We start from the raw sequence: 26,642 nt of genomic DNA, 5'->3' as shown, positions 1-26,642 counted from the left end.
CGATTGACTCTTTGTTAATGTATAAGTGTTTACATGTATTTGTGTTTTACGTTTGTTTATGTTAATAAAATTTAATTAAAAAAACAAAACAAAGGTCACTAAACAAGGCAGTCACTAAACAAAGACCATCTGTCATCTCAAAAAAGTCCTACACAAGGACTAAATGGGAAGTTTACAGCAGTAGCAGTCAATCTACTTCTTGAGATGGCAAAGAGATCCACCCATCTCTGAGGGAATTAAGCAGTTCAGCCGATTCAATTATTTTGTAAAGAGTGTACGATTACTTAGAAAAGGAGGAATTTGGGAGTCATGCTAGGTCAGGATAAAACCCTGCTCTAAACCCCTTCACAGTATGAAACAGAGTCAAGTGAAAGCAAAGAACGAGGACAGAAAACCAACAGCACATTTGTTTGCAATACCGACCAGTTAATATTCAAAGACTATCCTTATCTGTGTTAAAAGAAATATCATAACTAGAAGAGGCCCCTAACATCCATTACCTCCATGAATTGTTCTAATTTCTTATTATTTATTCTTGTAGGAGTGCATTACATGACTTAGGTTCTGTGTAAAGAAAATACTTTTATGTGTTCTAAATCTCCAACTTTTAATCTTTAGTTTTTCCTTCCTAATAGATTTCAGCGAAATGGACATCCTATCCAAAAAAACGATGTCACAAAATAACACAAAAAAGAAGACTGTGTAGAGTTTCAGGCAAAGGATTAATTAGGCTAACAGAAATTCTTAAATAGAAATATGGGAATTTTTTTCTTAAAAAAAAGACTTACTAAAAAGAGACTTGATTGGGTTATAGTTAACTACTGTGAAATATGAATTCTCACATAAAAATATTTGAAAATATACAGTATGATTTCTGCTTGAAATTATATGAAAATGAATTCTTTCAATGACATCAACACATCTATTCCTAAACACATTACTTGAAACAGTAATTGATTGTTATTTCCATGTAAGCATATTTAAGATTAATTGATTTTTTTAAAAAAATTCACACAGAAAAGGACGGATGAATCATCTTTCTCCCAATGTCTTCACACATGAGAATTTCAGGAACACTACACAGACTTAGGATATAATACACACAGTGACAGGTGGAAAACTACAAATAGTGCTGGCATAGAGCTGGAAAAAATGGCGAGACAGATCCAAGGATTTAAAAATGGTTCGGTAGTGGGAATGCAAAAGGCAGGAGAAAAAGAGGCCGGGACTTTACATGTAGAATAACTTACTAGGGTAACAAACTTTCACACATGCATACATTTTAAGCATCTATAAGTTCTGTTTCTATTTCACATAAGCTTATTATCACTGCCAGCAATGTGAGAAGCTGTATTTTTAGTTCTGCTTCAAAGACTCATTCTAAAGGAGATTTATTTTTCTTTTTAACTGCAAGCTGCTAGTGACTCTTTTCAAAGGTGTGTCACACTCTTCAACAACTGACAATTGTTATTACAAAAATTGCAGAGCACGCAGCAGGTTGGACTGACAAGCATAATGGAGCTGCTGATTCCCAGGTCAACTTTATACAACCAGCAATTATCTGGGAATCCATCGGAAGATCAATAACATGCAATATGACTTATAAGGTGGTTTCAAAGGGGATAATAGTAGTAAGAACAAGAAATAAATGGCGTAATATTGCTTATTGTTTTTGTTCATACAGCACTTATGGCTGCCAAAATTTTTAGATTGTAACCTGGAAGCAATCCATGCATTACTTATTCAACATAAGCCACTAATTTTTTTTTTTAATTGGCAGGGGATGGAAAGATGTTGAATAAATAAATAAATAATAAAATAAATAAAAAGACTCAGACTACATTCATATATCACATTAACATTACATTTACATTCTCCTCTTGCTAACATTCAAAGCTGCTTTTGTAAAAACTTCCTAGTTTAGTCTGTAATGGTCTCTAACTTCAGGTGTCTTTTTGGTCCCCCATATTAATCAGATCCAACCTTGCATTCCTTGAAATCAGGTAACACAGAGGTATGGATGGAACATGGCCAAGAATGTCAATATGATGGTCCAGACAGTTTCTGGATTTTACGTGCAGCCACTGTATTGACTTTTTTGACCACATTCTGGAGACAAGGTTCAAGGGAAGCTAAGGGCTGCCAGTATTTTGATACTGAATACAGGTAGTCCTCGACCACAATTGAGCCCAAAATTTATGTTGTTAAGTGAGACATTTGCCATAGTTGTTAAGTGAATCGCTGCAGCTGTTAAGTTAGTAACCCGGTTGTTAAGTGAATCGGGCTTCCTCATTGATTTTGCTTGCCCGAAGGTCAGAAAACGTGATCATATGGATCCCGCTGCCCCGCAACACTACAACCGTCCTAAGTATGAGTCAGTTGCCAAGCACCTGAGTTTTGATCACGTGACTCTGAGGATGCTGCATCCATTGTAAGTGTAATAAAAAAGGTCATAAGTCACTATTTTTCAGTCCATTGTAACTTTGAGCAGTCATTAAATGGACTTTGTAAGTCGAGGACTACCTGTATGTACATTTTTGAAACCTGTCAGTTGCATGCTACACCTTAAAATAGGAAATCCATCCTTTTTTTCCAGGGAGCAAGGCTAAGATTTCACTTTCTTTTTTCTTTAAGTGTATGATTTTTTCCCCCCCAATGGAAAGCAATATTAGCTTCAGAATTCCTCTTCAACAGCCTTTCTCAACCATGGCAACTTTTAAGATCTGTGAACTTCAATGCCCAGATGTCTATGGAGATTCTCAGTCATCCAGGTCATGGCTGTCTCAAAAGTGCTTTTTTTTTCAAGAGGCAACTGGACTTTCTGATTTTTCTTTTTCTTCGAAGACGTTTCGCTTCTCATCCAAGAAGCTCCAGAGCTGAAGAAGCTTCTGCAGGAGAAGCGAAACGTCTTCAAAGAAAAAGAAAAACCAGAAAGTCCACTTGCCTCTTGGGTGGGGGAAAAAAACCCCACCTTTGGTTCAATGACCAGAGGGGGCAGCCGAGAGCAGCGATCGAAGTAAGGAAACCGAAGCAGGGGACGCTACCTGTTCCTACCGCAACACGGCGGAAATGCTCATGCTTGGCTTATACTTCCGGGTCAAGGGGGAAATGTTTGGCGAGTTTACTACGCACGTGGGAAGAAGAGGAGTGGATTCACCGTTGGAGGGAAGGATCGGAGATGCGCGCCGGCAGTTGATCGCGCATTTGGTAGATCGTAGATCCCCGGCTTCACACGTCTTCATCCTTCCGGAACTGCTGCTTGGACTGGCAGCGGATCCACCCCCACCTAGACTCTGCCTAGACGTGGGCACGCCAGGTAGATCTTTAATGCGCGATCCTGAGAGCGTGGAAGCTGCACCGGTTTAGGATTGCGCTGCGCGGGCTCCCTGCAAAGGGTGGGCGCCAGATTTCCGGCCGCAATCGAGAGTATGGCACAAATTCACCGCTAAACCCGCTTGCTGCCCTCCGCGCCCCCCAGATCTTACTACAGAGACTGCCGGGTGGCTGAAAGATGAGGACTGGAGACTTGCCTGATTTCCACGAAGGGACTGAGCTGAGTTTTGAATGTTGTCGGGATAGCAAACATAAGAGCGTTTTCTGGTTCTGTTGAATTGTGGTAGAGTGCTTGCCTGTTACCCTACTATACTTTTTTTTTGGGATTTGATTTATATGCCGCCCTTCTCCGGAGACTCAGGGCGGCTTACAATGTGCTCAGCAATAGCCTTCATCCTTTTGTATATTTATACAAAGTCAGCTTATTGCCCCCACAAACTGGGTCCTCATTTCACCTACCTTAGAAAGGATGGAAGGCTGAGTCAACCTTGAGCCTTGGCGAGATTCGAACCTGCAGTAATTGCAGGCAGCTGATGTTAATCACAATGCTATCAGTCTGCTGAGCCATCAGGCCCCTATACAATCTAGTGGGGGCTAAATTGATACATTTTGGTATGCCCCAGTGGTGGCTTTCAAATTTTTTATACTACTGGTTCTATGGGTGTGGCTTGGTGGGAGTGGCAGAGAAAGGATACTGTAAAATCTCCATTCCCTCCCCAATCCAGGAGAAGGTTACTGCAAAATCCCCATTTCCTCCCAATCAGCTGGGACTTGGGAGGCAGAGAATAGATGGGGGCAGGGCCAGTCAGAATTTTTACTACTAGTTTTCCGAACTACTCAAAATTTCCGCTATCGGTTCTTCAGAACTGGTCAGAACCTGCTGAAACCCACCTCTGGTATGCCCCATGTGGCATGTTTGATGATGGCTTAAGGTGGGTTGTGCTGTAGTGTGTCCATGTTCAATTCAAATTCAATTCAAATCTTAATCAGTTCACAACATATGTACAATGAGATTGGTTGAGCTCCCTCAGTGCACACACACCCAACTCAATACAACTCACAGTGAAGACAAAAATCCCTAACCCAATAAATCATATTAACAAAACATCCAGTCCTATTGCACCAATGTGAACATGTTATACATTGCGCCGGCCCTTCAGTCCCATCATACTACGTAATTATGATGTTATTTCTCATTCAAGAGTCTGACAGCCCATGTTTGGTCTGGTTTGGTATTACGAATCAGACAATTAGTTCTTGTTGGGCAAATCATGCTTAAGGCAACAGGATATAGTGCTGGCTTTCATTAGTAACCAAACATTGAATAAATTATGTCCATGGCTTTATTGTTACTCAACTGGTATAAAAGCTGCAGGTACATTGTTTTGGTAGATAATTCACCACACTGGTGTTCTTTTGTAGTGTTCAGTTATGTTTCCCATCACCCTTCTCTATCACAGCATTGGCTAGATATATAAAAGTTTCAGACGTCTTGAAGGGACATCTGGTTGGGAAGATTGATTTAATACTTGTTGCATCTGTGGAATATTTTAATTGATTTTTTTTTCCACACAGGAGTGTGAAACAATGACATCCCTTGCTCATCAGCTGAAGCGCCTTGCGCTTCCTCAGAATGATCCCAGCCTCTTATCTAGAAGTGAAGCGGCTTCATTGCTCTTTGATTGTAAAGAAGCTGCCAATATTGACAGAGATACTTTTTTTGCAATAGGTAAGTGTGGCCTTAAAAACATGGCCAAGGATAATCTTGGTAGCCCAGCACTCTGTACGTTGGCCACTGATGCTTCCTTTCCCTGGCTCAGGGAAAAGGGGCAAGATCTTCTATTTGATATTCAGTTTTGAAATAATAAAAAAAAATAAGTAATGCTTTTTTGAATGTTTTTAAAAATAGCATGAAATCATAGATTATTCTTTCTTTATGGTTAAATCAAGCACACAAATATAGTCACCAGGAATAAATAAATAAGTAAATCATATGCACGCTTACAAACACCATGTACAGGCTTGTCTTGATGAAAGCATTTGTGGATTTTGGATAAAATTATTCATAAATTTCCTTTAAAGAAGAGTGGGACAAATTATGCCTTGAATTTCAAGCATTTTCCATTTTCATGATTAGAAGATTAAGTGGGGTTATTTAAATTTAATCTTGTTTATAATCCAAATAGTGTAACAATGTTAAAGAAATTAAATTCTCATGGATTATTATGAACACTGCTACCCACAGAAGAAAAATAAAACTGTTAAAATAGCATACGTTATTAGTGTAGTAAGTAATTAAGTATGCGCAACATCCATTATACTCTTATAATACAATCACTAATGTAAATCCTTTTTTCTGTGTAATTAGTTACTCTTAATTTTTGTCTAATTAGTTACTTAAGTCCTGCCAAGCATGTTTCATATGTCTGATGGGTATATTCAGCATTATTGCATTCTGTAAATAGTTCATAATAAATTTGTGGTCTACACAGAGTTACTGGTTGAAAAATATTTGGTTTTCAGAAAAGATGAGTAACATGTAGTAAGTTTAATAAATGAGTTAAAGTTTAATGTATGAGCTAAAGTTCTTAGTAAGTTCTTAGTAAATTCTTAATAAATTTAAATTATTAATTGAGTATAATAGTAGTTTGGGCAGCTCTAGAATGGTTCTGTGTTTTGATAATTAAAATAGGATCTGATTTTTAAGCTTAGTTATGTCAGCCTTCTTTAAGTTTATGCATTAGAATTATGTTATCCACACAACTTCATTTCCAAGAACAGTCAGAATAAGATTTTTTATTGTTTGCGCTACCTTTAAAAAACCTCTATCAATTGGTAAAACTATTTCTGACAACTTTCACAGGGTGCACTGGCCTGGAAGAGCTGATTGGAATTGACCCGTCCTTTGAGACCTTTGAGACAACACTTTTCAGTCAAATATCTAAAGGTTTGGAACGCAGTGTCCAAACTAAAGCAGTAAACCAGCAACTAGATGAAAATATTTCATTGTTCCTGATTCACTTGTCTCCATATTTCATGCTTAAGCCAGCACAGAAATGCCTTGAGTGGCTGATTCACAGGTAATTCATTCATACTTCTCTGATATCTTACTGCTTGTTGTGTGGATGGCCATAGATTCAAGCCCCTCAAACCATTCTTAGAATGTGTTACTTTATAAAATAGTACTTGGAACCACTGTAGACACCTATTGTGTATGGCGCAGTTTTGCATTTAGTAATATTTCATCATGAGGGATAGTTAAGAATAGTGTTTCCTTTCTCCATCAAACCAAACTAGTTCCAATGTATTTTTCTTTTTCTCATGGGTTTTTTTTTCTTTTCTACTCTTTCCTGTTTATTAAATTGAAATGTTCTTGCACATAATATACTCAGAATTTCCCATCAGTCTTCTCACCTATCTTCCTAATTTTATTCTCACAGGACAAGTGGCAAAGATGAAGGTTTAGTAGTTCGGTACAGGAAGTCCTGTATTGAAATTACAACCATAATTGACCCCAACATTTATGTTGCTATGCAAGACGGTTGTTAAGAGAGTTTTGCCGCATTTTACATCTTGCCACATTTATTAAGTGAATCGCTGCAGTTGTTAAATTAATAACAAGGTTGTTAAATGAATCTGGTTTCCCCATTGGCTTTGCTTGTCAGAAGATCACAAAAGCTGATCACAAGACCCCAGGACACTGCAATTGTCATAAATGTGAGTTGGTTGTCAAGCATCCGAATGTAAATCATGTGACCATGGGGATGCTGCAATGATCAAAAGTGTAAATTGGTCATAAGTCATTTTTTCAATGCTGCTGTACCTTCGAACAGTCTCTAAGCAAAGTATTGTAAGTTGAGGACTACCTGCATCATAGATTGTATCATATTACGTCCATAATGATCTGAAATGTTAACTTCTTTATCTAATTTGCTGTGTGTTCTGATTGTAGGTTTCATATTCATCTGTATAATCAGGACAGTTTGATTGGCTGTGTATTGCTCTACCATGAGACAAAGCTCTTTGTGCGAGTTATTCAACTTTTAAAAATTAGCGACCCAACTCATAAATGGCATTGGTTGCATCCAATTCAGGTAAAGTAGTGGAAGATAATATTAGTCATCTGTATAATGCTGTCAATCAACAGTTTTCAAGTCAATAAAAAACAATTCAACTTTCTTGCGTTTCTAATTTGTGACTGAATTACATATTAGTAATCATTACTGCATCTTAGCAGATCATAGCAACATAGCAGCATATATGCTGATACATACACACTCTCTTTAAAATAAAATTTTATGGCAGTTATTTGAGATGGGTTACAATGGAAATGTGAGCCATCCAGAGGGACCCAGTAATCAAATATAGCATGTGGAAAAAATAACGTTGATTTTGAAAATATATGTGCTTAAATTAACTTTGAAGTTCTGAACTAAATATCATTTAATTTAATTTAATCTCCAATTTATATCATGAACTGGTTTTATCTCTGTTTTTAACATTAATTACCTAGTTCAGTTTAACAACTTCAAGATATATGGGGACTCCTAGAATTGTTCAACCAGCATGCTGACTGGGGAATTCTGGGATTTGAAGGCTACACATCTTAAGTTGCTGAGGTTGAAGAACATCTATCTATCTTTTCTCTTTTGGGCTCTCACTCTCTGTCTCTCATAGAAACCAGGAGTCCCTCTTGCACGAGGAACTTTGATTACGCACTGCCACAAAGATTTGGGTTTCATGGATTTCCTATGCAACTTAGTGACTAAATCTGTAAAGGTTGGTGAACTGTTCCAATGCACTGTTGGTGTGATTGTCTGTCTCTCTCTCCCTTCCCGCCCCTCAACTTTTAGTTAAATAGTGAAATACTAAAAAGAAATTAGGACACAGAAATTGATTGAATGCAATAGAAATTATTGCAACTAAGTTAATGTACTGAACAAAGCTATCCTGAAAATTATTAAATTGTCCAACTACAGATATGTTTAGCCAGGCCAGCATAATTGTTTTTCCTCTCCCACATTTCTTTCTATGTTATTTCTCTTTTGAATTCCTAACTTTAAACATAGAAGTAGCATTCATTTGTCAAACATGCAGTAATATTGCCTGTATGTATTCGTATTTCATTGGGTGCAATTCTGTACCTCCCCCAAAATGAAAGGCCTCACATATCATCTTGTACTACTTATGGGAGCTTTATACTACTTACCATCTCCCTTACCAATGTGATTGTTGATTAGAGGAGCTCAAGGTGCTCCTCAAAGTGCTGTTGTATAGGAGCTCAAGGTGGCATTCATAGTGTACTCTCCTCCATTGCCCCATAACAGCACCCTTTTTTGGTAGATTGCCTGACAGAGAGTGCCTGGCCCAAGTTATCTAATGAACTTCCACAGCTAAGGTAGACTACAACTTGTACTTTTTGTACTTCATCATGTTCACCATCACACCACACTGGTGGATGAACTCAATGTGTGGATAGAGAAAACATATCGTGCTTATAAAAATAATGTGTAGTTTGATCTACTTTCCTTCCTCCCTCCCTCCCTCCCTCCCTCCCTTCCTTCCTTCCTTTTTCTGTCCCACCCTCCCTTCCCACTATCCAAATGTATTTTTTTCTTTCCTCCAGGTCTTTTCACAATACCCAGGGAGTTCATCACAGATGAGAGTCCTCCTGACTTTTTATGCTTCTACAATTGTGTCTGCTCTTGGGGCTGTAGAAAATGTCACAGACACCCTTATCTCCAGATTGCTTCCATATATCCAAAAGGTACCTGATCACTCAGCTGTCATTATACATTTTACTTATATGTTAATTAAAGTGAGACAATACAATCTAGGTGTATTTCCCAATTTTGAACAATTTAGTTACTCTCCTAGTCTATCCTAATTTGGCCTTTTGGTCTATACTCAAGTGATTTTCTATAACTAATAAAGCAGGGGTGAAATGCTCCCGGTTCAGACCAGATTGCCCGATCCGGTAGCAATGAAGGCGAGTGTTTCGGAGAACCGGTAGCAAAAATCCCTGCCCCCCCCCCCATGCCCAGCTGAGCCACGCAATCAACAGAGGCTTTTTTTAAAAAAAAAATTTAAAAGCATTTTTTTTACAACCTCTTCGGCCAAAAAAATGCTTTTAAAAGTAAAAAAAAAAAGCCTCTGATGATCACGCGGCTCAACCGGGATCGTCAGAGGCTTTTAAAAGCATTTTTTTTACAACCTCTTCGGCCAAAAAAATGCTTTTAAAAGTAAAAAAAAAAAGCCTCTGATGATCACGCGGCTCAACCGGGATCGTCAGAGGCTTTTAAAAGCATTTTTTTCTACAACCTCTGAAGAGATTGTAGGAAAAATGCTTTTAAAAGCCTTTGACAATCCCAGCTGAGTTGCCTGATCGGCAGAGGCTTTTTTTCTTTTAAAAACATTTTTTCTACAACCTCTTTGGCTGAAGAGGCTATAAAAAAAAAAAAGCTTTTAAAAGCCTCTGACAATCCCCGCTGAGTTGCCTGATCGGCAGAAGCTTTTAAAAGAAAAAAAGCCTCTGCCAATCAGGCAACTCAGCTGGGATCGTCAGAGCCTTTTGAAAGCATTTTTTTACAACCTCTTCGCCGGAGAGCTTGTAGAAAAAATGGTTTTAAAAGGAAAAAAAAATTGGCCACACCCACCCAGTCACATTACCACCACCACACACACACACACACACACACCAAGCCACGCCGACAGAACCGGTAGTAACAAATTTTAGATTTCACCACTGTAATAAAGCAACGATAGATGCATTTCTGAAAATCCTGGGCCTTCCCCATTATCCAGTGCTATTTGTAGAGATCTAAATCAGGGGTGTCAAACTCACGTCACGTGACATATTGGGACTTTTTTCCCCTTCACTAAACCAGGTGTGGGTGTGGGCAGCATGTGGCATACCCAGCCCACAGGCCGGGAGTTTGACAGCCCTGATCTAAACCTTTTATGACGTGCTGTGCTATATTACTTTAAAGCCCTCATTCTTAAATCAAATATGTTTTTACTCCTTTTCCTTACTACAGGGTTTGAAATCATCCTTGGTGGATTTCAGAGCTGCAACATATATGATCATCTGTCAATTAACTGTGAGGGTGACAATGGAACAATCACTGGTCCGTTCCTTGATGGTGCTGATTAGTAAGACTTTGACCAAAACACCCTCTCTTGTCAAAGATGGGCTTTGCTGCTTGATTGTCCTTCTACAGAGCCAGAAGGAAGAAGGACTTGGGGAAAAGTAAGGAAAATAAATGTATTTTGTGTGTGTGGGGGGTGCATGTGTTTTTCTGTCATCAGCAAATGAAACGGTTTTTTAAAAATTCTATTTGGTGCAATTAGCTTGTTTTTCTGTGCTTGTATTCTTTGCTTAAAATGCAGTTGGTTTTCTCTATTAATGGAGATTACAGATAAAATCAAAAGGTAAATTATGGATACATTTGAGGTTTGACATTAATGACATTTAATACAAAATTCAGCTTTTGATGTGTTGTGAAAGCATTTTCACCTGTTATTTGTAAACTTTACTGTAGAAACTTTTAAGATATCTTGGGGTATTTGTGGAAGGACTCATTCCTTAATATCATTTCTTTTTAAGAAATTCACAGCCAGCTTTGCTGTTCTGGGAGGTCCCATTAACTACTTTTACTGTGTTTTTTTTTTATGCAGGCCATATGTTCATCTGTGTAATGTACCCAATCTGATCGTCATTCTTCATGAAATTTCAGCAGCTCACGATGCCAGTCCAATTTTACATTATTTGCTGCCCCATCTAGTTCATTCAGCTATTTTTGGAAAAGCAGGTATATTTATCTGTGCTCCATCTTTTCACTTATGCATCTCTTCATTGTATACATTAGGAATATAAAACCCTTCACGACATGGAGAAAGAAGAGAAAAAAGCATTTTTCTCCATTTCTCAAAACACTTAAGACTGAAACTCACTGGAAGATTTAATAGAAGCCGAAGAAGGCTGTAGATACCCTGTTTCCCCCAAAATAAGACATCCCCTGATAATAAGCTCAATCGGGCTTTTGAGCGCATGGCAACAAGGCCAAGCGCTTATTTCAGGGTTCAAAAAAATATAAGACAGGGTCTTATTTTCGAGGAATTAACTTCAGGAATTTATTGCCATAAGTGGTAATATAATGATAGCCACTAACTCAGATAGCTTTTTAAAAAACTGGATAAATTCATGGAGGACAAGTTGGTCAAGGGCTACTTGTTTCGTAGATTCAGTATTAATTCCAAGTTGAAGACTGCATCTTCAAAATATCAGCTGCAGGTAAATGAGATGGTGTTAGTAATAGGTCTCTGACTTCTGCTGGTAAGAATTCCAGAGCCATCTGATTGGTCATTCTGGGATACAAAATGCTGGATGAACCTTGGCTTGGTCCATCAGGACTATTGTTAGGTTCTTAGGTTCTGCTAATGAGATTTTGCTAGTCCTTTTAGAAGCATGATTCTTTGAATCGGTCAGAACAAAGTAAGGGGTATGTTGGCTTTATATCACCCAACCTCAGATAATGCAGGAAAGAAGAGTTACATTCTGTTATACTAAATAATAACAACTGAGAACAGTTGAATCAGAAAGATTCAGTGGTAGTCATTAGTTTCTTTATGGCATCTACTTGTTTTCAGAGATGGAAGAAGGATCCAACACAATTGATAATCAAATCTACATTAAACATCTAGAAGCTATACTTACAACTATACCGCTGGAAAAAGATTTGGATCATTTATTGGCTTGGTAAGCTACAGTCTTTTAATCTATGATTTCATATCCCTGGTTTTCATGTCACAATTTAATATGTCAGATATTATTAAGCTTTCAAATTCTTTGAGAAAGTTGTGAAAAACAATATTAGTTCTCTGTAAAGAAATAATTGTTTCCCTTTTTTCCAATTTCAGTAAATTTCTGGAGGATTATATTTCCTATGGTGTAAAGAGTGGTTCGGATCCTGGCAAAATAGCTGAAATTAATAAAGAGGTACTTCCTCTAATCAGACTTTTTGAAAGAAAGTAAGTAAAACAGACATATGTATTGGTTAAAGTCATGACACTGGTACTAGAATTAATATGTGACTTTTTAATCTAGAAGTATAAATCTGTACTGGTTAGATTTTATTCCATACTCTTACTGGGGAAGGAGATAAAGTATTTATACAAAGACCAAATAGATCAAAATTAATCTTTATTCCAGAAGATAATATTAAAAGAGATCAAAATAGAGGTAAAGCCAACCAATTAATGCTTTATTCCCCAATTATTTCAAGCCTGTCCTGATGATACATACTTCTGTTTCAGGTTTCTTGGGTAAAACAGATTCTGCTCCATTGTGAAGAATGAATAGAATCTAGAAATAGAAAGTCAAATGTAGTCTGACCTCCACAGCAAGACTCTTACCATTTTGATCCCTAAGAGCAAAGCCAAAGTCACATTGATTTCTCAGCGATAGTTTAAAAAAATTAATCTGCATGGTTTTTAATATGTTTTTTCCTATTTTTTTTATAACATGTAAACTGCCCAGAATCACCTTATAGGGAAGATGGGCATCATAAAAATTTAATAAATAAAAAAAATAAAATTTATCAGATCACCCCATCTAGCCTCAACTAACCCCAGCTGTTTTGCTGACCAAAGCCGGTTAAAATAAAATAAAACTTCAGGGCAAGATGCAAGATAGTCCTTTAGTCAAGTTGCCCAGAGGAATATGAAATACTTGAGACAACTCAAAACAATAGCATTCTGTTCCATTCTCAAAGCCAAATTTTAGTGGAATTCTTGCTCTGGTTTGCACTGAAAGTATTTTTGTACTATCCCAATGATCCACCCATTTCAAAGCGAACCTCAGAGATAAATCATGGAATTTGGGTTTCAGTCACCTTATTCAGAAGCATAAAATAATTACACTCAAGGTTTCTATTAGCATTGTGAGCTATACCTCACCAACTTCAGTACTAGTCAGGTGAAGGAATACTTAGATGATGCTAAAATGTTATTCTGCTGCTGAAAACCAGGTTCAGAATTATTGTATCCAGGCTTAACTAATTTCTGTGTAAATTATGGAACATAACATTTGATCGACCTTTTTACTGGATTATTGTTTAAGTTATGGTTTTGCTCTTAATGTCACACAAATTCTCAAACTGGGCAATATGTATAAATAAACATAAACAGTACAGTGAGGATCAGAAGGTAGGCTCCAATCCCTTATATTTTTCTTGAATTCATACAGCTTCTATAATTTTTATTTATTTAAAAATAAATAAATATTATAAACTTAACAGAATAAACTTAACAGAAAGTTGAAATATTGTATACAAAATTGTTGAAAAAATTCAAAACCGATATTAAAATACTAGAGGTGTTTTCTAATAATAAGTAATTCCAAATCAGCAAGTTAAAATTTATTCAGTACCAGACCATAACAATTATCAGTAGCCTCATAGCTCTCCTAATCTGGAAGGTTTTAGAGCTTCAGAACTAGAATATCACACAAATCTCTAAGGCAGGGGCCCCAATCCCCGGTCTGTGAACCGGCACCTGTCCATGCAGACAAGCAAAGCCTCTCCGTGGGATGTAGGCAGCATGCAAAACTATGCCCCCTCCGGTCTGCTGAAAAACCTCTCTTCGTGGAATCGGCACCTGGTGCCCAAAAGATTGCGGGCCACTGCTCTAAGGAATGAAGGAAGAAGGAATTGAATATTGTGTTTTTTGCAGTTTCTGTCAGGCGCTTCTTTTTCTAGGTCAAGACTTTGCTTTTTGATCTCTTAAATCCATATAACAGTCTTCACCGAGTTTGCTTTATTAATAGTCTGAAAGTAGATTAATCTTCCCTGAAATATGTAATGAAAGATAAATTAGTAGTATGGCATTTTCAAGATTTCCAAAAATATTCTCAACTGCCCTCTCTGGCTGCTGAGAACTTCTGCAAGAAAGCTGACTTCTTGCAAAGTTTTGATAGCCTTGTACAAAATACGTATTTGTTTGTTTATTTTTTATCCCACCTTTACTCTTTTTACAAATTACTCAAGACATTTATTTATAAGGTCTTAGAAATTTTTGTACACAAAATGTATTTATTCATCAAATTTATGTGGCCAGCCATCTCATGAAAAAGTGACTCTGGGTAGCATATACTAGACATATAACAAGACTATGAAATAATATATAAAGAACCATGCTTGGTTTTCCCAGAGTTCCATATGGAGTCTTTTCTTTGCCTACTGCAGGTACTCTAGAACACTAGATTTGGTACTGGAGAAATATCTGAAGAACATCACAAATCAGAAGGAGCAAGATCTCTTCCACCAATTCATTTCTCTTTCAGTGAGTGGTGGTAAATACCAGGTAAGTCAATCCTAGGACTGTAATAATTAAGATTTCTTTTTTTTAATGGTTGACACTTCGGCATTAAGACCAGTTAGAGCATTTCATAAAATAATTAATCATGGATTTTTCTCTTAACAGTATTGACAAAAAGAAATGACCTTGTGATACATTTGCTGCCATTCTAACAACAGTTTGTTGTCGAGATGTGATGATGTGAACTTTTTTTTTAAATATAATCTGATGTCATAGAGATATAATGTCAACCGACTATCTAATTTGCATCCAATGGCTATAAAAAGACTGCTCTTAACTGCATATAAATCACTAGTAGACAAAATTACCGCCAAAAGTTTATCAATAATTGGTCACATCTTCCAGTTTGGCATGCTTGAATAAGTACTCTGTAATCTAATATCGGGTTTCAGCATTTTAGTATATTTTCCCCTTTATGTATGAATTGGAAAAGAAAGTTAAAAAAAAACCCAAAGCAATACATGGTCCATAAATCACCTTAAAATAGTTAAAACAACTTTTTCTGACATCTTTCGAAGTGATTAATTATAGTTCCTGACTCATTTAAAGGAAACTCTATTTGGCGGTTTTATCCTGGCTTGTATGCAACCTGACTCATGTAAAGGGAAAGAGCCTAGTAAAGAATATAGACTGGCAGCAAATTATGGTACAGCTAAGCAATGTATTTACTGGGGTTTTTTTACTGAAATATGTCTGTGTGTTGATATGTAGTTGCATAGTTGTAGTTGTAGTTTATCTATAGAAAATGACTAAGAAATAAGCTCCCTGATCTTTCAGGGGTACACAAGTAGAACTGCAGCCTGATTGATTATACTTTGGTTTCCTAGTTTCTAGAAGATTCAAATACCTCTCTGCTCCTTAGTTTGAATCATTCACAGCCAGCAGTGAGAGTCCTGGCTGTTCAACATTTGAAAGAAATAATTGAAGCATCAAAGGTTGGTTGTCTTGTTTGGTTCTTAGTCCTAAGTTTTTTTCCCTGAACTTTTAATATGCTTTCTAACCAGAAAACCCCTTTTACTAGCAGTGAGAAAAATAGGGATATTGGCAGCAGGCTTGCCCAAGTTTCATACGTTAATTAAGTTAATTGGCTGGCTTCTTAGGCACTCCCCTCCTTCTTCATCCAACACCTGTGGAGATGACCTTGGTTCCCACAAGATAGTTCTATGATGTGCCTGGCAAGGCATTCTGGCCGCTTCTCTTCCTCCCTCCGTCCCTCCGCACACTTTGAGAAACAAGAAAATGGCTTCAGCTAGGTTTGGTTTGAAGTTGACAAGATGGTATTTTATAAACTTGAGCTTTATAAAATTGGAGTAGGTCACTACTCCAAACGTGGTAATGTCAGAAAAACCTCTGTACTCATTGGTACTCTCCAGTTATTGTGCGCTATATATAATGTATATCTACAAAAGTAGAAATGGGAATCTAGGACAGTTTTCAGCTATCGTGTAAGAAGGATTGACATTACCTTATTTTATTTATTTTTATCCTGTCTTCATTATTTAAAAAAATAACTTGAGGTGATGAACATACCTAATATTCCCTCCTCCTATTTTCCCCACAACAACAACCTTATGAGGTAGGTCAGGCTGTGGAAGACAGTGACTGACCCAAAGTCACCCAGCTAGCTTTCATGCTTAAAATGAAACTAAAACTCAAAGTCTCTTGGTTTCTAGCCTGATGTCTTAACCACTAGACCAATTGGTTTATAAATGGTACAATCATAATTCTTATGATTCCCAGATTCATAATGCAGTGGATGATGATGATGATTTAAATAGGTCTGTATGTAAACAAGTTGGATTTTTCCCAGAAATGCTGAATTCATGATATTACATTTTTAATACCTTTTTAATGTTCATTTCCTTCATGATTTTTATTTTTAGGAGGGCTTTGATGACTCTTTCATACAAGAAGCAATTGTAGCACGACTCAAAGATGATAATTTAGATGTGGTTATGTCATCTCTTCATACACTAGATGTAAGTGTTAATCCATTGGAAGACCAAAAATAAGTGGTAATTTGAATTAGTCAACAATGAATTATCTGTTGCATTGGTTAGAATTTCTTCCGGAAGCTTCAGGTATAGCATTCCCTCCCCTGAAGATGACATAGAGTGACTGTGATAATATCCATTGAGTTTCCATTGCTGAGGATGGACTTTAACATATGTCTACTTTAGTACTGTTCCAATATTTTGGAACAGTACTAAGGTATTGGTGTGAAATCCATCTCTAAAAAGGAATTACTAAGGTCTATTTATAATAAAATGATAGCATGTTAAAGTAGATTCCCTGCTTCTCTTCTTTGGCTGAAATCCTGTATTCTCTTACCTGGGAATAAATCCAATTGCAGTCAGAGGGAAAATTGCATATGTAGAGTAGTACTTTAAGAGTAGTATTGCCTGAGGCAAAATCTGAGGAGAGAAAACTTTGAAGCCAACAGAACAGATCAAACATTTAACTTATTCTGGACAAGCAGTTTAGTTTCAATTTTTACTAAGCTATAATTGTATCATCAAAGTAAGATTTTTTCAGAAAAATCCTTAACGCACACAAAATCTAAAATAGAAACCAGAATCACTAAGTCTGTTTTGATGCTAGATTCATTTATGTTACATTTTAAAAATCCTTTATGTTTTAAAAAGTACACATATTGTGACTATTTTTGGGTAGGATTCTGCATTAGATTGCTCTATGTATTTTATTTCCGAACTAGACTGTTGTTTCTCTGTGTCATATAATATATGTGGGTATATGCATCATTTTTTTATTTGTTTCTTTGTTTCTTTGTCATGTTTATGTAGTGTATATTGGAGTGGTAACCCTTAGAGCTGTATGCAACGAAATTTCATTTTAATGTATGCCGATTAATGTACACTTAAAGTGACAATAAAGTTAGTCTCTAAGTTATGTAATTTTGTGCATACAATGCAAATATTTGTTATATTTCATTCCAGAGTGCCTTAGTTCGTTTGAATATATTTGGTGAACAAATTGGACTTAGTCTGTTGTCTTTGTTTGAAAGAGCTGATCTCTCAAAGGATGAAAAATGGTAAGTGATAATTTTTATATCCTTCTGTCTCAATTTTATATTAATAGTTAGGAATTTTTTTCCATAGTATAGAATCTTTACACATTCCAAGTGCTTTTTCCCCAGATTACTAGATATATAGAAAAATGCCATTTAACCTTGTAACTATGTAAGATAGTTACCAATGTAATAACTCTATTGTTTTATTCTGGCAGCCAAATTCATTAAAGAATCTGTGTATGTGTGCACATGTACATGCATACCTACAGATATATATCTGCCTTAGTAAGTTCATTCATTAGATGTGCAGGAGCTTTTGCATAGATAAGCAGTTAGTTACATGATTCTTACATTTACTATGAACTGGGATTTGTGTTTTCGAATAAAAGATTGCCTCAAAATTTTTTTAAAAATATGTTAATAAATTTATTAATAGATTCACTGTTGAAAGAGGTAAGGTGGCACTAAACAATGATGGTTCCTTTTGGCAGCTAATTTTAAACTTCATGAAAGAACAACAAATTGTTAGTTACTATTGCTGTACTGCCAGGGAAGGAGAAATATGTTAGATATACTATTCTAGGTTCCAACATGACTTTGCCTTTAATATCAGGCTCCACCATAGAAGGGAATCTTGTCTCCTCTTTCTCAGGCCGCACCATGGGGTAATAGAAATATGTACAATCATAACAAAATGTTAAAGTGTGTTTTACAGTGTGCAACTCTTGGTTATGGAGGTGTAAGCTAAACATATCCATTTTTCTTTCTATGCACTTGCTAGGTGCAAAATTCTAGAAACGATATTATGCCTTTTAATGAAAGTAGATACCATTAAGGATAATAAAGATCTCTTCAATCAATTAGTCTTACATGTGCTACCTTTTCTGATCATAACCAACAAAGATCTAGAATCTGCTGAAGGGAGAGTGGCAATTTGCATAACAGAGTCTGGTCTTTGTTCTCTTCATCCTTTGTTGAAAGGTTGGCCAAAGGGTAAGTAATTGAATTCTTTCTGAAGCAGGGGTGGGGAACAATAGCCCCTTTATAACTTGTGGGCTTCAACTCCAAGAATTCCTGAGCCAGCAGGAAAAAAAGAAGCAGAAGTCAGAAAAGGAGAAGTGTTTGTTTCATATTTGTAATTGCGCAAGTTTGAAAATCAGGCTGCAGCAAATCAAAATCCAAATGACATGACTTTCCAGTGGCTGCTCACACTGCAAAAAATCTGATCCAGAGATACAGTTCTCATTTCCTCAGCAGCTTCCTCAGCCTTGTGGTGTAATGAAGGCCACACTCCAAACTGAATAGGGCTAGGAGTCGGTAGTTGAGGACTGGAATTCAGTCTTAAGTACCAGGATTGTGCAGGTTGTCCTTCACTGATGACCACAATTGGGCCAGAAATCTCAATCATTGAGCGAAGTGATAGCTAAGTGAGAAGCCATGTGACCACTTCTCTCAATGAACACAATCTGCCTTTCCCACTTGTGGTCTTTAAGTGGCCATGCAGGTTAAGTGAAGCGCTGGGAAGGGGGCTAACGCCTCCCATGTGTGGTGGGGCAGGCAAAGGGCTCCATCAAACCCAGGAGACTTGAGCGCTGTCTCTACCCACTAGGGAAAACAGTCATGAGAATAATGGCATTCACTAGATTTTTCTCTTCGGAAAGACAGAGACAACGGTGTTAATTAAACACTTACAAACGTCATCATTCTGAAAGGCTGGGAACAATGGCATTCATCAGCGTTTTTGCCTGGTTTGAAATCTGTTGCTCCAGAGTGCTGGTGGATTTCTCCTCCACTTGCAACCTTCTTTACCAGTTTACTCATTGACTTTCTGGGGAAAGTCAGAAAAACTTATACATGGCAATCAGATGGACATACAGCACTTGTCAACAAATCATTAGTGAACAGGGTGCCAAACACTTGAAATGTGCTCATGTGATGGGGGCAACATTTTAAGTTGGAAGCTTTATATCTGTAAAGCAGTCCCCAACTTTTCCACCTCCGCGGACCGGCAACAGTGGCGGCGGCGGGGGGAGAGGATGGTTTCATGCGTGCAAATGGAGCTTCACACGCTCAACCGCTGCTTGTGTGGTCCGGTTCCCAACAGGCCATAGACCAGTACCAGGCTGTGGACTGGGGATTGGGGACCCCTACTGTAAAGCACCCATTTTGAGGTTGACGTGACCGCAAATAATAATTAAACAACCAGTTACAAGTCAAGGGCTACCTATATTATCAATTTATGAGTAATATTATTGATATTCTTCAAAACTACATACACTTTCTACATTTTAGGCATCTTTTTAATAAATAACCACATCTTCTGTGGTATCATTTTTGTTGTTGTTTGTACTGTAAGTAGAATGATACCCTCCATTTTTTTCCATGAATTAACTTTAAAATCAAAGTGCGTATTCTTTTAAAACCTTTCCCTCTCTTGTAGCCATCAGTGGTTTCAAAGGGTTTGACCAATCTCCCACTTAGGGTTCCTTTTATGTTTTTATCGTCCTGAAATAGTTTTCCAAGAGGTGACTAATTCAGCTAAATCAGGAGATTTACCAGGTACATCAAATGCCAAACTGCTGGACCTCTTGTCCAAGAACCTGATTTCAGAAGATTCTTCTTTCATGTCAGAAATGGTATGTATGGAGTTTTACATGTCCTCCTTATAGAATTCTCAGATCAGTGGTTTAAAGATAGTTTGACGTAAGTAATATAACAATAAAACATAGCAGTCAGGCATCCTGTATGTGTTTTGTTATGTCATGTTGGGGAATATTTCAAACATTGACATCCCAATTTAATGAGAAATGTAAAATTTTCCTATTTCATTGATGCAAAAGAACGTGCAAAATGAGTATACATGACCAAACCTTGAATCAGCTGGTTTAGTACATTCTGTTCTTAAAGTAGCATCTCTGAGATATTAAGTTTATTATCCAGCCAAGCTATAAATCCTGCATCTCTAATGGAAAAGAAACTTGAAGAAAGAACTGAAGAAGTTTCTCTGCAAAGCAGATGCTCAGGTGATTTGAACCTCGCTGCCTTTTCCCCTGTAAGAAAATGTTTGTGGAAATCTCTTAAGCAGGCCGTGGTACAATTATGGGTAAATCTTCTCACCCATGTCCCCCAACAACTGTTGTTTAGAACAGTCCTTTGTTGATTTCAAGCATTTAACTATATAGTCTTAAAATGAAAGAGTAGAGAGGATTATTTTGAGCAAGCCATCCATTGGCTCTGAAAACAAGCTCTCCTCTCTGAAAATTTCCTTTTCTAAATAAAGTTCCCCTCTGAGGGAGATGAGTGATTTAGAAGTGTGAAAAAGAAAAAAAAAGGAACAAATACAAAGTGCTTGGTTGAACTTTTGGACTAGAGTTTCCCGTAATGGGGAAATGGTTGTAGTTTTGTAGCAGAACACATTCCAGGATTCACTTTCAGATTCTTTGATATCCCTAAGCAGGCCCAATCTCAAAACATAAAGAAGGGGCTGTTTGCCAAAATAGAGAGTACTGAATTACATTATCCTACAATCTAGCCTGGTATACAACAGCTTTGTATACTTACCATGTTTTATTTATTAAAGCCTATATTTTCATATAGTGTATTTGAAAATAAAGACAGAAAAGCTAAATGTTTGCAGAATGTTAGGCAGTTAAAATAATCCATTTCTCAAAAGAATAATTCTCCTTCAAGGTGGAAAGTTTCATCAATCTTATTCTTGTGATTCTCCTTCAGGTGGAAGGTTTCATCAGTCTTATTGAAAAGGACTCTCCTACTGGAAAACAGAAGCTAACAGGCCACATTATAAGTTTCGTCCTTGTCCTGTCATGTTGTAGTTGCTCCCAAATGGGAGACCGTCATTTATTCCTGGCTTTAAGGATCTTCAATTTTTTGAGTAAAAAAATGGACAGATTTAAAGACCACTGTCCTTCAGAGGAGGTGAGAATTTTTAATTTTAATATTGCAGCTTCAATCAGAAGCCCCTTTTTGACCCATTCAACTCTAGATTTGTGTATATATACTGAGTTCAGTTCTGTTAATTTAGGAGAGAAATTACATGATACAAACCTGTGGTAGGGAACACTGGCTCCTGCAATTTTCAAAATGTGTTAAAGAGATGAGATGAAGTTAAAGGTCAAAAGTAAATTGTAGTGACAATCATTTAAAAAAAAAATACAGTAAGACTGGTGAGCTTCCCATAGTTAGCAATTTATGGAAAATTAGAGGAGACAGATATCTAAGGGCCAGGAAAGATATTTGGCCCTCATGTTCCTTGACAATGCAGTAGCTCAGAATTCGTTTTCATTTTCAGAACATTTCTGCTGAGTTCCCATCTGGGAATGAATCTTTCTGGGACCTGTTATCGATGTATTCAAAAAAATTAAACATTCAGACATCGGTTGATCTTGAAGATGCCATGCTGTTCATCGCTTTGTTGAGAAGTTTTATTGAAGGCCTGGTCTCTCCAAATTCCTTTTTGAAAGGTATTTTTCTTATTGCAGAAGAAGTGAAATTTGAAAAATTCCACAATGTGGATGCTTTGCTTGTTGAAGTAGCATTTGTTTCTTGAAATTCTGAAACTTGATCCCAGAAGTTATGAGCCTTTCTCAGTTTTAACCTGAAGAAAGCATTTGCTCTGGTTTAGCTTGGTTTTGCTTAGTTTCAGAAAATGCTTTTGCCACAGCCCCTAATTGCCACTTCTTTGCATTTCTACAGATGAGGTCTGGTGGAATCCTGAAACTTTAAATGCAGACAGTAAAGATTATTTGCACCTGCTGTTGGGACTGTTTGACATTGTTGTCCGCGGAGCAAGTGAGGGGTTCTGTGCTGGTTATTTTCGGGCAATGATGCGACTTCTGTTTGAGGTACGTTTTACATATATAAACATAAATACGTCTGACAAGAGGAAATTATTATTCTGATTTAGGCAATTGAGAATAACTTGTTGAAATTTTACAATGAGATTGTACTATGGAGTCCATTGAAGTGAAATGTGGGTGTGTCTCTTTTCAAAGCCGCCAAAAAAAGGGTAAATGGGCTCTCCAAAACTTGTGTATTAATTGCTTCCTTTTTATCGTTATCTGAAGGTACATTTGAAAGGACCAGAGCATCAATTTAGATTTCTTTCCATTGTATGGACTTACAACTACAACTTGGGCAATCAGCTGAATTTTGTGATGGATGCTGTGCTGCAAACTCGGGCATTGTACATAGGATGTGTCATGCTCGAATCTCAACCTAAGCAGAAAAAAAGGCAGTTGGTGTCAACTGCATCTCCAGGTACATTGTGATGGCTTTTGGGATATTTCCCTGTACTTATTGCAGCATTAATCTATTGTGGGCTTTATAGGGTCTCCAGAGAAATTAGGGAGAAATTAGTATGTACTACTTTCCTGCCTTTCCAGCTATCTACCCTTACAAGACGTTTTAGATTATTTGGAGTGAAGTTTACTTACATGTATTATTATATTGAGTTATTAAGTAGAAGGAGGGAGGGAAGGTAGGAAGGACTTTTCAGGACTTTTGCATTCTATTTTCAGGTTATAATCAGACTTAAATAGATGCTTTTAACTATCTTTTAACTTACAGAGTCTCTTTTTCTAATTACACTCACTTAACTCCAAAGATTGCTCTTAAAAATAAATAACTGCATGGGTTTTTAATTTTGAGGCTTTTAGCTGTTTCAAAGGATTGGAAAGGTTTGAATTAGAAAATAGAGAAGACCTTCTCAGTGGGGTCAGCATTTGCAAGTCTGAGGATCTAAATTCTTCTTGGTGGCTGGACAGTGTAGGCAGATTGCTCCTCTCCAGCAACACAATAAACTTGTTTCTCAGGGTAGGAGTTTTCATTCTGCATAGTTAATCTAAGTTTATTTGGAACTTGGTTAAAGCAATAACTGTTTTCCCTACTTGCACTTTCCAGTAATTGTATCTCTGTTGATCAATTTGGGAAGTCCTGTAAGCGAAATCCGAAGAGCTTCTCTCAAATGCCTTCATTCCTTAAGTGGAATAGAAGAATCCATATTTCATCCTATGCTTCAGAGTTTCACGAAGAAAGCTGAGGAAATAATGTCTGATTCAACTTATGTTACCCAGGTAAGTATAGATGAAAGTATGATCTTTCCTGATTTGCAACTGTAATTCTCTATGAGTCTTTCTGATAAGTCAGATACTCAGAGCTTTTCTTGTGGTCTTTTGGGTGTCAGGATCACTGAAGCAAGTGGTCAGAGACTAGGAAGCATCTTCTCCTCAGAAGCCCCTCTTCTTCCTTTGAGGAGGTTGTAAGTTATCATGACCTGCGGGCCACGATGAACAAATTATTTTGCTTTGTTGGTCCTTCTTGCAAATGAACAATGGGGAATTGGAGGCATCCACACTTGGTATCTGATCAATTTGTCTAGCTTAGCATTGTCAACCAACTGATATTTTTGGCAGGAGCTTTTTCAGCATTTTCAAGAGGTACTAGAAATAGAATCAGAAAACTTTTTTATGCAGAAGATCCTTTCTTCCACTGATCCATGGCTTCTTCTTCCCAGTTGCCTCTCTTGCATGAAGTTCTCCACACAGCTGCAGTATTTCATATCCAACTCAATGGGATGTTAATCAGATAGGCTTGTGCTTCGCTCTGCTTTTTTATTTTTTGCAGAATTTCACATTTTTGTTTTGATCGTCTGGGAAAGGGTTGTGAGAAAGCAGCTTTAGTTTGGCTCCGGGTGTGCTTTGAAATGCAGAGTAATACCTCAAAGCTGGGGCTGGGGCTTAAGAATGATAATTGACATCAGCAGAAGATGCTATGGCAGATACAGAGCAAAATACGGAGGTCCTGGCATGGGGCCACTCCTTTTATAGATAGCCAGAAAATTCATATAAAGGTGTTGTGGTCTGTCAGCAGCCTGCAGAACTGGCAGCAGAGTCAGAGAATGAGGAGGCTGGGGAGGAACATGGGCCAGTCCTGGGGTCTGGGGAAGGCTCGGATGAGGGCTCTGCATTGGAGGCAGAGATGGGGCTAGGGCCATCTGGGAGTTATATGCGGACTCCGGAGCCTCCAGAGTCGGACATCAGCAAGGCAGAGGAATAGGGGGAGCCTGTTCCTAGTATACGCAGAACTGCCAGAAGGCAAGAACAGTTAAAACAAAAGGGACATCTTGGGAGTAAGGCTTGGAGATGATTGGCCCCTCCCATAAGACATAAAGGAAGAACACAGACATGTGGGCCTCTGCAGGAAGCAATGTTGTGGATGGTGTCAGTTTGTACTTTGAAGCTCCATTTTTGACTCTGTGTTTCCGTGTGGTCTTGCCAAGCTAATTGCCAATTAGGTCTTTGGCAGTGTGTCAAAGAAGATAAAGGTGGGTGTTTACCAACCTTATCCGAAGGACTGTGGCAGACTTCTGTTGGACTATTTATAAACTTTTGGTGATTCAGCACGTTCTGTGAATGAAAGGAATTCACAGCCGTTAAAATAAAAGAAGGGTTTTTTGGGACTAATTGTGTGCTTTTTACTATATCAGGAAGCCTAGATCAGAACAAAAGGTTCATAGTTAGCGTGAAAATGCACATACAGTAATTGCAGACCACTTTCAGTTCCTTTGTCACTTCAACCAGAAATAAAGAAAATCAATCAATTAATCAATCAATTACCTTAATGATCCTTTGGTGTCTTTCCCCCCTTTTGTTTCTAATCTAGGTTCTTGGTGATCTCTTTGGAGGAGAACCTATCCAACAGAAGCGAAAAACCAAGCAGCAGAAATCTTCAGAAGCATTGACAGCCTTACTTGAATGTATCCAGGGCTTTAGATGTCCTTCCTATATTGCAAGAAACCTGATGAAAATACTTCATGAAGTCAATGGCAATGTAGGTGAAATAACTGGTGTTAACACTGGGAAAATATCAAAGATCAAGCCAGATTTTTGTATTGTTTTTCTGCAGGGCGAGACCTTGTTTATATCTTAGTTTTGTTATATTAACAAAATAGAACTTTTTCTATCCCTTTTTATTTGAACAAGACTTAAAAACACTAAGATATATAAAAGGGTTTCAAGTTGCCACTTGGATAGTTGTATTGTTGTTGACAGAAATGCCTTTAGTGCAAAAAAGAAGGTAACCCAGTTTTATCCAGGCTGTTTGTGTGGCAACTCACAATTTCTGCCCATTAGCCATGTTGTCTGGGGCTGCTAGGATTTAAAACCCAAAATTTCTAGAAGGCATCAAGTGGTATATCTGCTGTAAAGGGAGATCCTCCCAGAATGAGACACCTTATTAAAAAAGAATCAGCTGACTGTCATATATACTAAGTCTACATAGGTTCTTAGGAGACTCAAAGAATTGTCTTCAGATGATTTGCATGGCTAACTTAATGACTATTGGTTAAATATGTGGTTGCATCATACACATTTAGAAATTTGGCTTTCTCTCCTTAAACATTGACTTGCTTCCAGAAGTTGTGGATGCTCCATCACTGGGGATTTTTAAGAAGAAATTGGACAGTCATTTGTCTGAAATAGTATAGGGCTGTGATGGCGAACCTATGGCACGTGTGCCACAGGTGGCACGCAGAGCCCTCTCTGCGGGGACGCCAGCTGTCGCCCCAGCCCAGCTCACCACGCATGCGCACGCGCCTCCCACCGACCAGCTGGTCTTGGGTCTCTGCCGCGCATGTGCGGGGGACGGTGCCTTCCCCGATCTCTGCAGGTTCCCCTCAGCGTGCCCTACCTTTCTACCAGTCCGGGCTATCAACATAATAATTTTAAATTGGGTGTTTTAAATTTCTGGGGTTTTAAATTGAGCCGAATTATTTAATAATTTTAAATTATTTTAATTGATGTTTGTCTTGTGCTTTTAATAGGCTGTACACCGCCCTGAGTCCTTCGGGAGAAGGGCGGTATAGAAATAAAATTATTCTATTCTA

The 26,642-nt window shown here is 37.6% G+C and overlaps 1 protein-coding gene across 1 annotated transcript in view; it reads left to right on the top strand.

Annotated features, from left to right (window-relative positions):
• The first annotated feature begins 3,032 nt into the window (after positions 1-3,032).
• HEATR1 (HEAT repeat containing 1) overlaps positions 3,033-26,642 on the top strand; it is a 41,878-nt gene continuing 18,268 nt past the window's right edge. The window contains exons 1-22 of the mRNA XM_034428292.3: positions 3,033-3,316; positions 4,909-5,062; positions 6,197-6,413; positions 7,286-7,427; positions 8,011-8,112; positions 8,960-9,100; positions 10,371-10,582; positions 11,011-11,144; positions 11,983-12,091; positions 12,253-12,363; positions 14,577-14,694; positions 15,537-15,644; positions 16,593-16,688; positions 17,667-17,761; positions 18,522-18,733; positions 20,255-20,376; positions 21,473-21,676; positions 22,050-22,221; positions 22,454-22,602; positions 22,825-23,017; positions 23,660-23,832; positions 25,421-25,588. Of these exons, the coding sequence (XP_034284183.2) occupies positions 4,921-5,062; positions 6,197-6,413; positions 7,286-7,427; positions 8,011-8,112; positions 8,960-9,100; positions 10,371-10,582; positions 11,011-11,144; positions 11,983-12,091; positions 12,253-12,363; positions 14,577-14,694; positions 15,537-15,644; positions 16,593-16,688; positions 17,667-17,761; positions 18,522-18,733; positions 20,255-20,376; positions 21,473-21,676; positions 22,050-22,221; positions 22,454-22,602; positions 22,825-23,017; positions 23,660-23,832; positions 25,421-25,588 (3,120 nt within the window). The 5' untranslated portion in view covers positions 3,033-3,316; positions 4,909-4,920. The remainder of the gene's footprint in view (positions 3,317-4,908; positions 5,063-6,196; positions 6,414-7,285; positions 7,428-8,010; positions 8,113-8,959; positions 9,101-10,370; positions 10,583-11,010; positions 11,145-11,982; positions 12,092-12,252; positions 12,364-14,576; positions 14,695-15,536; positions 15,645-16,592; positions 16,689-17,666; positions 17,762-18,521; positions 18,734-20,254; positions 20,377-21,472; positions 21,677-22,049; positions 22,222-22,453; positions 22,603-22,824; positions 23,018-23,659; positions 23,833-25,420; positions 25,589-26,642) is intronic.

This window comes from Pantherophis guttatus, chromosome 1 (assembly GCF_059756535.1).
Source record: "Pantherophis guttatus breed Tessera chromosome 1, ASM5975653v1, whole genome shotgun sequence".
Classification (NCBI taxonomy): domain Eukaryota; kingdom Metazoa; phylum Chordata; class Lepidosauria; order Squamata; family Colubridae; genus Pantherophis; species Pantherophis guttatus.
This window is presented reverse-complemented; position numbering and strand designations above follow the sequence as displayed.